Genomic DNA, 17,256 nt, shown 5'->3' with positions numbered 1-17,256 from the left:
AATGTAGAAAGAAAAGAGTTATACTAGCAGAAATTATTTTTTTCTTTTAGAAAAGCACAATGAAAATCAGCAAATAACAATTTTACCATTACTTTCTTTACTTCGTTCTTCTTTTGTTCCTTTTCAAATAATTTTTATTATTTATAAAAATTTTTGTTCAATTCATTTATTATTTTATTTTAATTATACATATAATTTTAAAATTTTACTAAAATTAAAATTTTATTTTTTGCTAAATTATTTGTAATAATTTCCAAAGAATTTATTCAGTTCTTGCATTTCATTCAATGATGCAAAAAATTAAATAACTCTTTTAATTACTCATCAAAATGATATAAATGCTTTGAGGTAGCTGAACCAATACGAATAGTTTCTTTAAAATGAAATCTTAAGTACTATTTGATTAGTTCAAACAACAAACGGTGCCAGGAACAGACATAGCAATTTGAAATGTTAAAATTCTTCCTTTCAAAATCATTTTTTCTTCCAAATCACAATAATATAAAAGCTTTTAATCATTGAAATAAGAAGTTAATTTAATTTAAAATATAAATGGATTAATTTTATTCAATTTGAACTGATTATAAAATGAAAAAAAAAAAAATAAAAGCGAAGAAAATTTGAATTTTTTATTATACAAATTTAATCAAAATATAAATAAAATTTTGCAGGAAAATTAAAAATAAATATGCAATAATAATAATTTTCAATGATTAATTTAATTGCATATAAACCTAAAATCATGCAATGAATGATGGACGCATTTTCAGCTTATACAATGATAATAATCACTGATAATGATAAACAATCACATTTCATCTTTAATATGTGTATTGGTTGTGCTGATTCATTGATTTTACACAATTTTAAAATTGTTTGAACTTTAATCGCGCATTAAAATATTAATGGATTAGAAGTAAACAAACTTGTTTACTTCGTTTTAAAGAAATCAGTTTTTCTTTTTTTATATATATATATTAATATCTGTTGTTTCATTTTTTTTTTTCATTTCAGTGCATGTAAACGCATACGTTAAATACACGTTCAAATGTGTCACGTCACGTGTCAAACGTTTATATTTTTTTAATTTATACTTAAATGCTAATACATATGCATCCGTGATTGTTTAATTGTTGCTTCAATTGTTATTTCATTGTTTTTTTTCTTGTTATTTTAATTTTATTTTGTAATGAAGACAAACGTTTCACACGTTTTAATAAACGTATAACTTATACGTAAAGATGGTATTAGTTATTAATTTGTTATTTTTGATTTAAAATTATTATATTGAATGTTTGCTCAATGTTATCAATAAATTTCAGATAATAATGACTGCATCATTTGTTATCTTCTTATCACATATCATTTTTATCACTTATGCAACATCAAATCAACGATATTTTAAAGTATCGAAATTTTTATTCTTTTAAATGAACAAAAAAAATGCAAATGCTAAATTTTTTTTGCTGTACCATAATTAATTGAATGTTTTTTTTTTTTTCTAAATTAATTCATATAACCATCTTATAATTAATAATTTTACTTTTTTTTTTTAAAAACTATTTAAACCTAAAATTAAAACTATTATTAAACTGTAAAATTTTCAGCCAAATATGCAAAATAATACGACAATAACAATAAGAAGAACAATAACAACAACAGCAACAGCAATAGCAATATTACATAGTGATAATGGCAATGTTAATGGAACTATTCATTTTCAACAGGTAATTCTATTTAAATGTATTAAAATTTACAGTTAATGAAATTTATTTTTATTTTAAAACAATTTATACAACTTTTTTTTTTAATATTCTGTCTTTTCTCATTTCTTAATGATTAAATTAAATTAAATTTAATTAAATATTTTTTTTTTTTTTGATGCTTTCAATAGTTATAGAACAGCTAACACAGCTCTCAACGTAATTGCTTTCTGATTTATGCTAAACTTATGATAGGTATGTGCTTCTGTTAGCAACAATTTTTTGATTTATGCTTAATTTATGATAAATAAAGCTTAATATATGCTATCACCAAACATTCCTCCAATTTATCTATCATCGATTATTGCACCAATACTACAGTGTGATCTTTCGATAAGTTATTTTACAGATAAAACATCAAAAAAATGAAATGCAATTTACTATCTTATTTTGATTTCGTATTTTATTCAACTATTAACAATACTATCATTGTTTCTACTTGTAAAGAAGTGATTAATTCATTGGTAAATTTCAGAAATAATTTTTAATTTTATAGGGCAAAAATTCGACAACTATTAGTGGTGAAATCAAAGGTTTAACTCCCGGTTTGCATGGTTTTCATGTACATCAATACGGTGATACTACAAACGGATGCATTTCTGCTGGTCCACATTTCAATCCCTACAATAAAACACATGGCGATCCAACCGTTAGTTTTAATCTATCTCCAAGAGAAAGAGGATTTCAGGAACAATACCTGATTCTAAATGATGTAAATCTCTTTTTTTTTTTTTTAAATTTGGGCAAAGGGTATAGTGTTTATAAATATGTTTATAAATAAATTATGTTTATAAATAAATTTTAATTTTAATGGGAGATCGGCAATTCTTTTATTTTTGCTAATTCACAAGTGATGTTTAGGATGAAATGAGACATGTTGGTGATCTTGGAAATATTGTGGCTGGAGCTGATGGCACTGCTCACATTGATATTTCTGATAAGCATGTACAGGTATACCAAAATTACGTCAGACTAACACAATCATTGTTGCATATTTCTCGACATCTATTCAAATCTTATATTTCTGTTATAATTCTTATATTTTCCTATTCTCGCATTTCCAGTTACTCGGTCCCAATTCAATAATTGGCCGTTCAATTGTTGTGCATGCTGATCAAGACGATCTCGGGAAAGGAGTTGGTAACAAGAAGGACGAAAGTCTTAAAACCGGTAATGCTGGTGGCCGTGTTGCATGTGGTATTGTTGCCATCAGTGCTTGAAGTGAATTTTCTTTTTTCTTTTTTTTTTTTTTGTGTGTGTATGAAAAGAAATGAGATTTGAAATTAAAATTAAAAAAAAAAAAAAACTCTATTTTTGATTATAACAAACATTAATGGTATTCATTAATAATTTTTCTTTCTTAATTTTTAATATCAAATATTATTATTCATCCTTTTGATAATTTTGCCAAAATTAAAGTCTGAAATATTTTCATGCATCTTTTTAGAAAGAATAAAAGATGTATTAAAATATTAATTGATCTTATTTTTGTTAACCTACTTATGCTTACTAAATAAATTTGTAAGTGAAATTATAACGTACATATAAGGATGATCAATATGATAATATGCTTACACGATGCAAATTTATGTTTATCAAAATTTCAAATTGTAAATGAATATATATATATAAACACTGCTGAGAAATAAATAATAATATTGTTAAAAATAGTAATGAAATGAATGCGAATGAAATTATTGTTACACTATAAATTTTAATTTTAAAACTAATGATTTTAAGTAAAAACAGCAATACTAATAATTTTTAAACTTTCATTCATCTTATCATATCATCCGGATTAGCATGCACAAGTGAACGGATTTAAAATGAAACGGATTTAAATTCACTTATTCAAATGAAACCTGATAACTAAAAATGTCAAGTTGAGAAAAATCTTAGAAAATTAAAAATCAACTTTTATGAAGATATTTTTAAGCTAACTGCTTATCTTGATAATTACTGATGATATTAATATGAGCAATACCATCATTTCCAATTTTAACGTTTCCAAGACAACCGATTTATCTCATTTAAATCCTAAAAATCGAATTAAAATTATTTATTGGTAAAAATAACCTACCTTATGCCTTATAAGAAATATAATTCTCGTTAAGTTCTTATCAAATAAGCTATTTTATCGGAAAATTGCTTCAAATTAAACATTATTTCGAGAAATAAGACTTTAAAAAATGGCGAAATGAAATGAGATATAACAATTAGCAGAAATTGTTTTTTATTTTCCTTTTTTAGATATATTGAAACTAGCGGTAGGACCATCATGAGTTTTATTGAAAAGGCTAAAAATGAAGCTAGCCTTTGATTTGATAGCTAATAATTGTTGGCAAAATTTAATCATATTTTTGGAATTTATCAATTAATTAATCATTTGTTTACAAGCAGAAACAATAATAGTACTGTTAATGGCTTCATAAAATAGGAAATCAAATAATATAGCGAATTCTGTTTCATATTTTAATGATTATGTTGAATCTTTTACCTGTAACTAATATTGATCCAATAATCGATAGCAGATATATCTAGAAATAAACATTTTTAAGTGAAAAAAAAAAAAAGACACTCATAATTAGAAAGTACAAAATTTTTAAATATTTATACTCAAACAAACGACCATACATACCTATGACTTGTTCCATTATTTTAATAGTTAGATCATATAAATTCACCGTCACAACAAAAATCGATTTCTGATTGTAGGAAAAAGAACTATTTGTGGGAAAAAGTCTTTGCTATTGAAGGCAATCAATGATTATTCTTACTTTCATTGTTATCCCTACTTCGTCTTATTTTATTTTTTTTTAAATAAATACTTAGAATTTGTTTTTGCATTGGATTATTACCCAGGTAATCAAAATCTATCAATTCGAGAGTAAAGTTTTGTTTAAACCGAAAAAATACCGACGAACTTCCGGTCTTTCTTTGGAATGTGCGTATGCCAGTCCTTTTTTTTTTTGGTAAATTTTGTTGGTTAATGCATGATTGTTTAGTTTTTGTTTTTTTGCTACTGTATTTAGTCATTAAAAACATATATATTCGGCATTACGGTTACCTACCACAATCACTGCAATTAAGAAAACTGGAATCCAAAATGACTTCGAACTTCGAAACTTCAAAACTTTTTTTAATATAATAAACTTCAAATTGGTTCAGGTATTTTGCATACTTCCCATACTTTGCTTATTTAAAAAGAAATGGAATTTTCATTGTTGAATTTTCTTGAACATTGTAACATTAAAATTTATTAAAACATACACAAAATATATTAATAAAAGTACCGAAATCTGCTATAAAATGTAATACTAAAGGCATCGAGAAACCAATGAATTTTTTTCCTTACCTTTTAATTACTTTTTACTTGATATTCTATTGAAAATGCGAGAACTACGAAATTTAACAATACAAAAAGTGTTTGAGTCTAATGGTAATGAAGAAATTAGCAATGAAAAAATGGAGTTGAAATGAGATGCACATCCCTTTTTCAGTAGAACAGACATTTTTTTTTTTTTTTTTTTTTTTTTTTTTGCACAAGGAAATTTAATAGGAGACAGAAACACTGGAAGCAAGAAGGAATGACATCTGACAAATCATTATTAGAGTGTTCAAATCTCATCGTCTTGGACAGAAGTTCACAAAAAAACAAAAAATCAATTCAAGAAGCAGCACCAACGGCAACAATACCACATGCAACACGGGCACCAGCATTACCGGTTTTAAGACTTTCGTCCTTCTTGTCACCAACTCCTTTCCCGAGATCGTCTTGATCAGCATGCACAACAATTGAACGGCCAATTATTGAATTGGGACCGAGTAACTGGAAATGCGAGAATAGGAAAATATAAGAATTATAACAGAAATATAAGATTTGAATAGATGTCGAGAAATATGCAACAATGATTGTGTTAGTCTGACGTAATTTTGGTATACCTGTACATGCTTATCAGAAATATCAATGTGAGCAGTGCCATCAGCTCCAGCCACAATATTTCCAAGATCACCAACATGTCTCATTTCATCCTAAACATCACTTGTGAATTAGCAAAAATAAAAGAAATGCCGATCTCCCATTAAAATTAAAATTTGTTTATAAACATAAGTCTTATAATTTTTAATTTAAGGGATATAAGTCTTATAATTAATTTAAAGGAAAAAATTTAAATAATTTAAAGGACATAATTTTATAAAGACCTTGAAACTGAAATTGATATTGAGCAACTAAACTATTCATTCTATATCACTCTTATCAATGTCAATACCGTTGTTGCAATGTTGCATAAATGTTTTTGATTATTGAAAATATACCTCTGCCCAAATTAAAAAAAAAAAAAAAAAAAAAGAACTTCTCGATTTATGTCATATTACAAACATTTAGAACCAGGTATTGTTCCTGAAATTAAACCAATAAAACTAACGTATATTTAACGTAATTCCTCTTTCCCTTGGAGATAGAATAAAACTAACGGTTGGACCGCCATGTGTTTTATTGTAAGGATTGAAATGTGGACCAGCAGAAATACATCCGTTTGTAGTATCACCGTATTGATGTACATGAAAACCATGCAAACCGGGAGTTAAACCTTTGATTTCACCACTAATAGTTGTTGGCGATCCTTCTTTCTCCTTTAAAAATGCTGATTTAACGGTTAATGTTTATTGCATAATAAAATACCCACAATTCAACAACAGTGTCACGGCACTATTGAGAAAATAGAATAAACACATCCATAAGTTACGCTGATAACTATACCAATCTATTTTTCCTTATTCTAAACAATATTTTTGAGATGTACATTACATAGGAATAAACTTTTGTAAAAAATAATTTAAATATTGGCTTAATAGAAAGCCAACATTTTTATTTACAAATTTCTATCGTCCAATTAAAAGGTCTCTTTTAATTTACCTGTTTAAATCGAATAATCCCATTAACATTATCGCCACGTAACACAGCTATTGCATTCGCACTCATGATAAAATTTCAAATCTCTAAAAAATTAAACCATATGACAAGAGTATCACAACCTTCCCCAACCTAATAAAATAAGCAACAAACCACAGTGAACCATTCAACTAATAGAAAACATCATAACAACGTACTACGAACATCACAATGAACAAAACCAGAACCACAATGTAATACACTTTGATGTTCGCTTTGTGAAAAATAACCAAACTACAATCGTTAAATAATAATAATAAATACATTATCTTCTTCCTTATAATACATATATATGATTTCTGTACTTATTTGATCGGTTAGTTTTATTTCATTTGCAATAAACTAATTAATTTTTAGTAATTGAACAAATTATGTTATGTAATTTTTAATTTGTAAATTATTGAAATGTTGGAAATATTCTTACATTTAATATTCATAAAAAGAGACATAAGCATATAATTGCTTTCGAACAACAATCAGTGGTTCGTTAATTTTATCACATTACTGTGTGCTACTTCATATTTAATTGAATTTTTACAAATTTTAATATAATTCCTTGACTTCTTTTTTATTGTATTTTTATTTTTTACATTCATAATTTAATAATTAATCGTTTAACTATTGATAAATATTATTGATTTGAATGATTTCGAAAAAGAAAATAGCAGTGAGAAGATGAAAATCTGAAAATTGATATTATTTTTGATTGTGTTACATGTGATAGTATTTCCCGAATTAATTCCCGAATTAACAGTATTTCCCGAATCAATTTCTTTTTCTGATTTACAGTAAAATAAGATATTACTTACCATTTTTTTTTTTTCAATACTTTTATCTTTCCTAAAATGAAAAGTTTCATTTCATAGCAAAATTAAAGAATGTAAGTAGGAATTTAATTTTCATTACAATTAAGTTAATATTGAGAAAACTTATAAATAAAAGAATTATCATAAACTTTATACTGAAATTGAGAAAATATTGAATTTGAAAGTAACCAATATTAATTGAATTATTTCATAAATCTTTTAATTTTGTTTCATTCTCTTCAATAAAATAAATAATATCCAAGCAATATGATTCATTGTTATGTATAAAAATGTTACAATTTTCAAACGTACACGTACGTATCATTTTTAACGTATATTTTTACAGTATAAAATGATTCTTCTTATCTTATTATTTATGCAGTGCTAGAGAGAAACTTTTAATCTTTTTGTTTCAAAATAGCTAATTTTATAGTTGGAGATAAAAGTTTAAAATGATTGATAACAAAAATGATAAAATTACTCATTTTGTTTTATATTATCAGTTAATTCATTCAATCTGAAATATTTCTCATTTCATTATCAAAAAACACATTGTAATATTATTATTTTCGATGAAGAAAATGACATTAATGTTACATTTTTACTTTTTCAATTAGTAGAAAAACTGAGAAGGAAAATAGATAAAATAAAAATTTTTAGTTTTCAAAAAATTTCATTTGAAAATTTTCAAAGTTTGTTTGATCTTTTATACTGTTTAAAAAAATTTCTGATTGCAATCTTACGCGTTGCATTTTTTCATTTTTCTTTTCTTTTCGTTTATTTTCCTTTTTTTTTTTCTTTTTCTTTTTTATCTTTTTGTTATAATTATAAGAAAAATATTAAATGTTATTTAATGAATTTTTAATTCTAATTTAATTTTATTCAATTTATATGTTTTTTCTTTCTTTTTTTCTTTTTTTTTTTATTTCCTCGTAATTTTTTTTTACCCTATATTTTATTTGGCTATTGTTGAGGCTAAAAAAAAGTTCCTAGAATGTAGTATATTTAAACAATTTTGAAATATTAAATATATCATTGGTTTTTTATCAATTATAGCACTATTATTTCAATTTTTTAGTTTATTAAGTAAAGTTATATGCAAAATTTAAAGTTGTATGTATATTTTTAGTTTATTAAGTAAAGTTATATGCAAAATTTAAAGTTGTATGTATATTTTTAGTTTATTAAGTAAAGTTATATGTAAAATTTAAAGTTGTATGTATATTTTTAGTTTATTAAGTAAAGTTATATGTAAAATTTAAAGTTGTATGTATATTTTTAGTTTATTAAGTAAAGTTATATGTAAAATTTAAAGTTGTATGTATATATTTTTTAGTTTATTTTTTTCTTATCTTTTCCAAGCAAACAAATTGATATTTCATTGATTAAAAGACGAAAAACTGTAAATTTTTCAAAAATGAATTTTTTTTTATTTTATTTTATTCAACTATAATGTTAGTTTTATAAAGTGTAAACAATAGATAAAATTATAATATCATTGGTCAAATCTAGTGGTCATTATTGATGATAATCCATAGAGAGATATTATTTATGTCTGATAAAAGTTAATTAACTTAAAACTGGAATGAAAATAATTATTTGTTATCACTAATTTATTATTCCGATTTAATATTTAATAATGATATTATCACTTAGCTATTATTATTATTATTGTTATTATTATTATTATTATTATTGCTATTATTATTACTATTATTGTTATTATTATTAATATCATTATTATTATCATTATTATTATTACTATTATTATTATTATTATTTTAAGAAGAAATGATTAACACGCTAATAGCGTTGTATTTTGCTAGAAGATGCATTTTCATTTCTTAGAAAACACATTAGTTTTTACAAAAAGAAAAAATATAAATTCGAAATTGTATTTTATTTTGCTTTTAAAAAAAAAAAAAATAAATAAATAATTTTCATTTCGAATAAATAATTGAAAAAAAAAAGAGAAAGAAAAAACGACATTTTTATTAATTATTTATGACTAACTTCTTTTTCTGATTTTTTCACTGATTTGTAAAATTTATTTTCTCTAAAATAATATCTTTTTTCAAAAAAAAAAAAAATTTTTTTTTTTCAGACTATAAAAGCTTTGATTTTGAAAAAAAAAAAAGTTAAAAGTTAGATTTTTTTTTTTTTTCGTTCTCTTTTTTTTGAAGGTTAGTACTTTAGTAGATGATATTTTTTATAGGAATTGAAAAATTATAAGATAAACTCCATAATGTATTAAAATTTAGAATTAATCATAGAACTTACTTTGATGGAAAAGTTAGAAAAATATTTAATAGAAAAAGAAAAAAAAAAAAAAAAAATGTATCTCAAAAAATTCCTTTCTTATCTTTGTAATTTTAAACGAAAAAAGAATTATATTGTTTCGATTTTCCATTCGATAAGTCTGCTCGATTGTTCATTAATTTTACTTAATGTAAAGCATTCGTTGAAATAATCAATTTTACATTTAAATTTATGAATTGAAAGAAATTACTGTAAAATATTTTTCAGATTTCTAAGATAACATTTCTCTCTTTACTGATAAAAAAATTGCAATGTGATAAAAATATGAATGATATATGCTTATTTATTATTAGCAAATTATCAAATTTTAATTCAAATTAAATCTTAAATTTAGCTAATTAGTAACTTATTTCTTGGTTTTCTTTATACTATTTTTTATTTTGTATTTAGCTCTCTTTTTTTTGCTATATATTTAAGTAAATTTTTTAGGCTAAAAGTTATTCGGTTATAGTCATATAATAAGTATGATAAATTTAGAATTTATTGGTAAAATATTTTTTTTTTCTTTTCTTTAAATTTCATAAGTATTATAAGAGAGGATTTATTATCTAATTATATTTGATATAGCTATCTTAGTAGTTAATGTTGATTTTGAAATTTTTTCATTTTTTCCTTCAAATACATGTGAAATTAACAATTAACTTCATTTAAATACTATGCATAAACTGTCAGATATTTTTGTGAAATGATTTAGAAATTGATACTTCTAGGAGTTATTTAGTTTGATTAATTAATAAGTTAATCTCTGTAAGTTAATCAAATTTTGTAAGTTAATTCAAGACTAAAATTCCAATTTATCTAAGAATTTAAAAGAGTATATGAGTAATTTTTGGAGATAATAATACAACGGTTTCAATGTATCAAAAATTTTCACTAATTTATTATCATTTGAAAATAGAAATATGCATAACCACAACAATATAATCAAAACTATTCCCAAACAAATTTTAATTTTAAAAAACGAAATTTTACAAATTTTAAAAAAAAAAAGGGAGAGATAATTAATATATGATGGAAAATAATTGCCATCATATAATATTATATAATAATTTTTTATATCAATATTTTCCCTTTTATATCATATAATAATTTATATTTAATTATATCAAAAATTAAACAATGAATGTTTTTGGAAAAGATAATAAAAAGAAAAAAGGAAAAAATTGAACAGCACTTTTACGAAGTGAATAATATAATATATTAGAAGTAAACGTATTAGAAATCAATAAAATTGAGCATATAAATAAAAGAAAGAAACTTTTCCTTTTAAAAAGCATAAAAAAATGCTTTTTAAATTAAGCAAAAAACTATACAAAATCATTTATAATATGCAAGTGAAATAATAAATAATGGAATTCAGAAAAAAAAAAAAGTTGGAATTATTAGCATAACTATGTCACAGGTAGTTTTCAAATTATCACAACGAATTGTTTACGAAAGACTTTTTTAAATTAGTTAGAAAGGCAATGTGACAAAGGTAAATTATATGAAATGTTCAATATCAGATGATAAATGGAATAATTTTTAACAGCTAGTATAATTTCTTTTTTTTTTTTTTTTTTTGGAAATGATAAATAAATATTCTATTATGATTACTTTCCAAATATCAATTTGCCAAGTTATTCGGGTAATTAAATGATATGAAAATAACAATATAAGTTATTCGGGTAATTAAATGATATGAAAATAACAATGTAAGTTATTCGGGTAATTAAATGATATGAAAATAACAATATAAGTTATTCGAGTAATTAAATTATATAAAAATAACAATGTAAATCAACAATAAAAATTTTAAACACACTAAATAAATCATAAAAAAAAAAAAAAAAAAAAAAAAAAACAGCAACAATACAATATGATATAATAAAACCTAATTAAGATTTAGCATCATAAAATACATAATTTTAATATGAAAATCATAATTTAATATTACATATTTAAAAAAAGTTCCATCCATACATACTATAAAAAAAAAAAAAAAGTGATGCGAACAACTTTTGACATATAAATGGGTCATTATTTAATACTAATGCAAATTTGATATAAATATTAATAAAGCGCTCAAATAGAAATTGGTTTTGTCATCTTGCTGCATTTTGAATAAACTAAAATCAAAATGAAAAAGAAAAATAAAATAAAAATTAGAAAAAAGTAAAAAAAAAAAAAAAAAACTTATCACATTGATATGATAAATATAACCTTAACAATATTCTGACTGACATTGGGAATGAATGTTTGAAGTGAATAACAGTGCATTTCAATGCAAACAAATAAAAATGTAAATGCTCTCAGTTATATTGAGAAGTAGCAATTGTCATTTTAATATCACAGAAGCTTATTAGAATTACCGGATATCTGAATGTCATAGAATTAATCAAAATTTACCGGATATCTGAATGTCATAGAATTAATCAAAATTTACCGAATATCTGAATGTCCTGCAAATAAACAAATTAAAATGGCAATAAAAATACCAACAACTGCCCAACGAAGGAAAAATTTCGGAAACCAGCAAATCATTTGAATGAAATCAACTGATGATAGCTGTCCAGTAAATCCGTCATTATAGATCACTGAACCATTCAGGAAAACCGATGAAGTATCAGATATTGCTAAATCTGTTTGCGATTTCGGTAAAACACGATATTCTTTTTCGCGTTGTTTAGCCTAAAATTAATAATTGATATCAACTTTATTTATCTTGAATAATTTCAAAAATTTTTACAAATATGAGTATCGAATTAAAATGGAAAAAACTTTACTCATAAGTATGAAATTTGTTTAATAGATTTGAAAACATTTTATGCAAATTAATTATTATTTTTTTTTCTTAATCATCTTATATTATTTTACTTAAATTAATGATAAATAAAAGTTAAATGTTTACCCGATTATAGAGAAAAACACCAAATATGGATAAAAACATGCCAAAAATATTGGCCGGAGTTACCGGATTACGTAAAGTAAGTAATGACGCTGATATTACAGTAATACGTTTTGCTGCATTTGCTACAGCGTATGAAAGCGCAGATAAACGATGAATTAATATGAAAGCACATAAATTCTGCAGGAATGAAAGTATACCAGAAAGCAATAAAAAAACGACGAAATTCGCTTCATGTGGTGATGGTTGATTCTTCTATTTAAAAAAAAGCTAATAGCTTATGCATAAATTTTAAAATATTTGAAATGGAAGAAAAATATATTCCATAAAATATTACGAGAAAATTTAATATGATTAAAATTATTATTAATTAAATTAATTATATAATTAAAATTACATGAAAAACAAATAAAATTTGTTAATTACTTATTAAAAAAAAAAACTTATTAATTAAAATTACATGAAAGACAAATAAAATCACAAAAAAAAAAAAAAAAAAAATTGGTTGGATAAATGAAAATAAAAAAGAAATAAACATACAGTTAACTCAACACCACGCCATAATAATAAGCCATCACGAAGACACCAAACCGGAAACAGTAAGATTGCAGCAATACGAGAATTTAATGCTAACAAATATAATGGATGAATATCAGCACCTTCCAATACCTGAAATAAATAATAAATAAATAAATAAAAATTATCCTAACATAAAATTATGATAGAATTTCCATATTTGTTATATCAAAATAATCGCTTATTTATTTCAAATTACCTTTTCGCTACAACATATAAAAACATTAACTCTTTGTTACAAATCATTGAAATTAATTTTTTAATCAATACTTTAGCTTAATTTATTTACTAATTAAAAATCTATCAGATTGCTCAAATCAAACCAACCTTCATCAACAAAATATACACTACTGATGAACATTTACTGGCTGTGTAATTTCTATTACTGTTTTATTTACTTATAAAAAAAAAAAAAATCTTAACAACCCATAAATTATATTATACTGTGACATCTAGTGACATCTACAGTTTGCAAAAAGAAAAATAATTGCTAAATTTATGAATTTAAGACAAAAAAAAAAAGAAAAAAAAAATTTAACCTTTTTGACAAAAACATTTAACACCGAATAAATACCGGTAGATAATAAAGCACTTAGTAAACCACTTAAATCAAATGATAATTCGGTAAATGTTGCAATAGCTACACCAATTATAATCGGTATTAATGATAGATAAACATGCTTGCTTTGTCGCTCTTTCAAAACAATTCGAGCAGAAAAGACAGCAAATAATGGCATTGTTGCTTTTACTATAAATATATAATAAACATAAATATCAAATGCATAATTCGGTAAAAAATAGTAGTCGAAAAAAAAAAAAAATGTATGTATATGATGTATAAAGTAAGAATTTCACCTGAAATTAAATACAACAACTATGAAAATGAAAAAGATAGTAATTTAAATTAGTGTTGAATTTTAAAAATTAGTCGAATTGTTTTTTTTTTTTGTTTTTTTTTTTTTAATTTGATTAAGCAATTTATTTCAGAGTCATTCTCTGTGGACATCTCTTTGTTGAAGTTGTAAGCTGTACTCTAGTGATGACACCGACCAGAAGAGTTTCAACTGAAAAGTCAGATAAAGTATGTCTAATGATAGGATAGGTTCATTAGCCTCAAGGTAGGGCAATCATCCTAGGAGGGGACAACTTCGATTCCGGATCCGGATAGATGGAGTCCGTTAGTCTTGCAAAATTGTATGTCTATGAACTAAGAATTTTGCTATCATCGTTTAAACCTGCTAGGTATGGTAGATAAACCTTAAGTTCAAGGATAAGACCAGTTTTGCCTAAATACCTGGAAAAATACATCTACTTTTAAAAAATCCTATAGTGATAGGTGAGAAACGAAACAGGTAAGCCAAACCGTGCATGTAAATGGTTCAGCACTTTGGCTTCTCGAGATTAACTCGAGAGAAACAGGTAAGCCACTTTGGCTTCTCGAGAGAGAGAGGAAATAAAAGTCTTGTACATTCAGCAACCTACTCTCGGAAAGCTTTTTAATAATCAAAGATGTGAAAACAAGGTTGAATTCTCGTACCAACCTATTCATATTATTCTTTAGTATGATATCTCGAAGAGTTACGATAGATTTCAAATGAAGAAAATGATATTTCTATTCGATATTATATTCAACCTCAGGTAATTAAAGACAAATATTAAAATTCTACATCATATTGTACGAGAAAACTACTCTTTGTCACCTTTGTCACCTCATACAGAAGTGCATAATTTCTTGTTTTGTAGAAGCTGCAGAGCTTTTTTGAAATTTAAAGAAGTGAAAAAACGCTAGATAGAATTTAAAGTTATATTAAAATAGAAAACAATTATAAGATAACTGATAAACGATGTAGAAAGTTTCAGAAAGAACTCAACGAAATGAAAGTATAAGTTGCTAAATTGTTTATATCAATCCACATCATAGGTAATTTATCATTCTTCTCATATCATCATAAACTCAAATACAGTTTACCTTATATTAACATTACAGTTTACCTTATTTTCAGCAGTTTACCTTATTTTGTAAGAATCAATTTCTCAAAAGCACTAAGATTAAAGAGTAATTAACAATAGACTGGTAAAGATATATAAAACATTCGAGAAATTTCATTAAAAAAAATATGGAAGAATAAACACTTAAGATTAGAGCTATCATACAGTTCAATCATTGTTTTGTATAGATCTGAATCATGAGTCATGAGTCATCCATCATATCACCTGACTGACTCATTCTAATTATCCACTACACTGACCAGGTAACTAATACTGCCATGAATCAGCCATATTACAGGTTAACTTTTCAAGATGGAAAATTATCGTTCTCTAAAAACTGTACTCTTCGCTGAAATCATCATTCTCTATCACAATAAATATACCTTAGACACAATCTTTTAGCCTAGGACATACATATCAGTGATGACCTTTAACCTCTAATTAAGAGATACAAAGATAAGCTATCCATAATACTATCACTATTTCTGAGAATACAAATGGAATCAATCTTATGGACAAAAGGTAATGTATTAATAAGTACATCTCAATAATATCATACAATGTAACCTTTAATTTATATTTTGTACAAATAAAATTTATTTATTTACAGAATTTATTAGTTATTTTAATGATCAATGAATAGTATTTAAAGTAAACATGGATAGATTATTTCATTTATAAATCTTTGTTTACAGAGGAAAGTTATGAATATTATCTCAAAATATGCTATTTAATTATTTAAAAAAAAAAAAAAAAATTAATAAATAAAATAATTATTTACCTGTTTGTACGTATGAAACTGAAACTTTCCAAACGCTTATATATGCACTAACAACAGCAATTACTTTACCAAATGATATTGGAATGATATAATATATAAGATAATAATTGGATATAGAAGGTTGTTTGATATGCCATAGTCGAAGTACTGGAACGGAACAAAGTTCAACGTAACAAAGTGACACCAAAGCAACTGTCATAGGATATGGATAATTCTGGAAATGAATAATTACAAATTAATAATAATAATAATAAAAGTATATTTTTAGTATTAATTAAAATGAACATTTAAAAAATTTCTAATATTTAAATATCAATGAATATTTTTTATAAAAATTCTCAAAAGAAAAAATTATGATTGTTAAATTTAATAAATTTTATTTTAATAGACTAATTTAAAATTGTCGTAATTTCTTTTTTATTTATTTATTTATTTTTTAAAAAAAAGAAAAACAAGAATAACCTGTAATGTAATTTTATTGACAATACTAGATGCTGAACTAACAAAATACCAAGCAATAAAGATCACAGTAACTTGTAATGTAAAATTACTTAATGTAGAAAATTTATTCATATTGCTTGTTTTGATGACATTAAGCTTTCGAGAATCGTATCTAAATCAGCCATTAAAATGTTATCAATTATGTCTGTTTAATTTGTTAGGCAAATTTATCATTATAAATAATCATTGATAAGTATAAACGAAATAATTTAGTGTGATTTAAACAAGCAAATAAATAAATAAAAATACATAAAGAAAAAACTCATTAATTAATATGTTATCTCGGAATATCAACTTAGAATATGTTATCAGTATTTTTTTTTTTTTTTTTTTAAAGAGTATAAATGAAGAAGGAAAAGTAACTGTTAAGGACAAAATTATTATTTTTTTTTTTTTTTAAAGTAGTAAAACAATTCTAAAATAAATGAATGTATAAAAAAAAAAATCAAATAATTTCGAAGTGAAACAACCGCATTCTATGATACGAACATACTTCATCAACCTTTTTGAGGGAATTATAACAAAACCGGTATGATAATAGCATAGACTATTTCCGGAAAGCATTGAAAAGGAATTGTTTGTCGAGAAATATTTGAACAGGAATGTTTGTTTAGTCATATGATAATGAATATCAAAAGTTTTTTTTTTTTTTTTTTTTTTTTTTTTTTACGAGACAACCG

At 23.8% G+C, this 17,256-nt stretch overlaps 3 protein-coding genes across 4 annotated transcripts; 1 reads left to right on the top strand and 2 right to left on the bottom strand.

The window, feature by feature from the left end:
• Nucleotides 1-1,328: 1,328 nt before the first annotated feature.
• Nucleotides 1,329-2,983, top strand: Bm11557 (Uncharacterized protein; the record flags this gene model as incomplete). 2 transcript variants are annotated; one of them, XM_043078029.1, is made up of 5 exons in its annotated part: nucleotides 1,329-1,406; nucleotides 1,608-1,727; nucleotides 2,260-2,412; nucleotides 2,625-2,714; nucleotides 2,828-2,983. In XM_043078029.1, the coding sequence occupies 5 exons, from the start codon at nucleotides 1,329-1,331 to the stop codon at nucleotides 2,981-2,983; spliced, it is 597 nt and encodes a 198-aa protein (XP_042933963.1). The 2 variants fall into 2 exon arrangements, with proteins under 2 accessions (XP_042933963.1, XP_042933964.1); XM_043078030.1 differs by lacking the exon at nucleotides 1,329-1,406 and having other exon boundaries at nucleotides 1,614-1,727.
• A 2,447-nt stretch (nucleotides 2,984-5,430) lies between these two features.
• On the bottom strand, nucleotides 5,431-6,747 carry Bm13727 (Uncharacterized protein; the record flags this gene model as incomplete). The annotated part of the gene is made up of 4 exons (XM_043078028.1): nucleotides 5,431-5,592; nucleotides 5,706-5,795; nucleotides 6,240-6,398; nucleotides 6,682-6,747. The coding sequence occupies 4 exons, from the start codon at nucleotides 6,745-6,747 to the stop codon at nucleotides 5,431-5,433; spliced, it is 477 nt and encodes a 158-aa protein (XP_042933962.1).
• Nucleotides 6,748-13,206: 6,459 nt separating this feature from the next.
• Nucleotides 13,207-16,648, bottom strand: Bm8823 (Solute carrier family 35 member E1, putative; the record flags this gene model as incomplete). Its single annotated transcript, XM_043078027.1, has 4 exons — nucleotides 13,207-13,398; nucleotides 13,845-14,053; nucleotides 16,076-16,289; nucleotides 16,538-16,648. The coding sequence occupies 4 exons, from the start codon at nucleotides 16,646-16,648 to the stop codon at nucleotides 13,207-13,209; spliced, it is 726 nt and encodes a 241-aa protein (XP_042933961.1).
• Nucleotides 16,649-17,256: the final 608 nt, after the last annotated feature.

Source organism: Brugia malayi (assembly GCF_000002995.4).
Source record: "Brugia malayi strain FR3 genome assembly, contig: Bm_v4_Chr2_contig_001, whole genome shotgun sequence".
NCBI lineage: Eukaryota > Metazoa > Nematoda > Chromadorea > Rhabditida > Onchocercidae > Brugia > Brugia malayi.
This window is presented reverse-complemented; position numbering and strand designations above follow the sequence as displayed.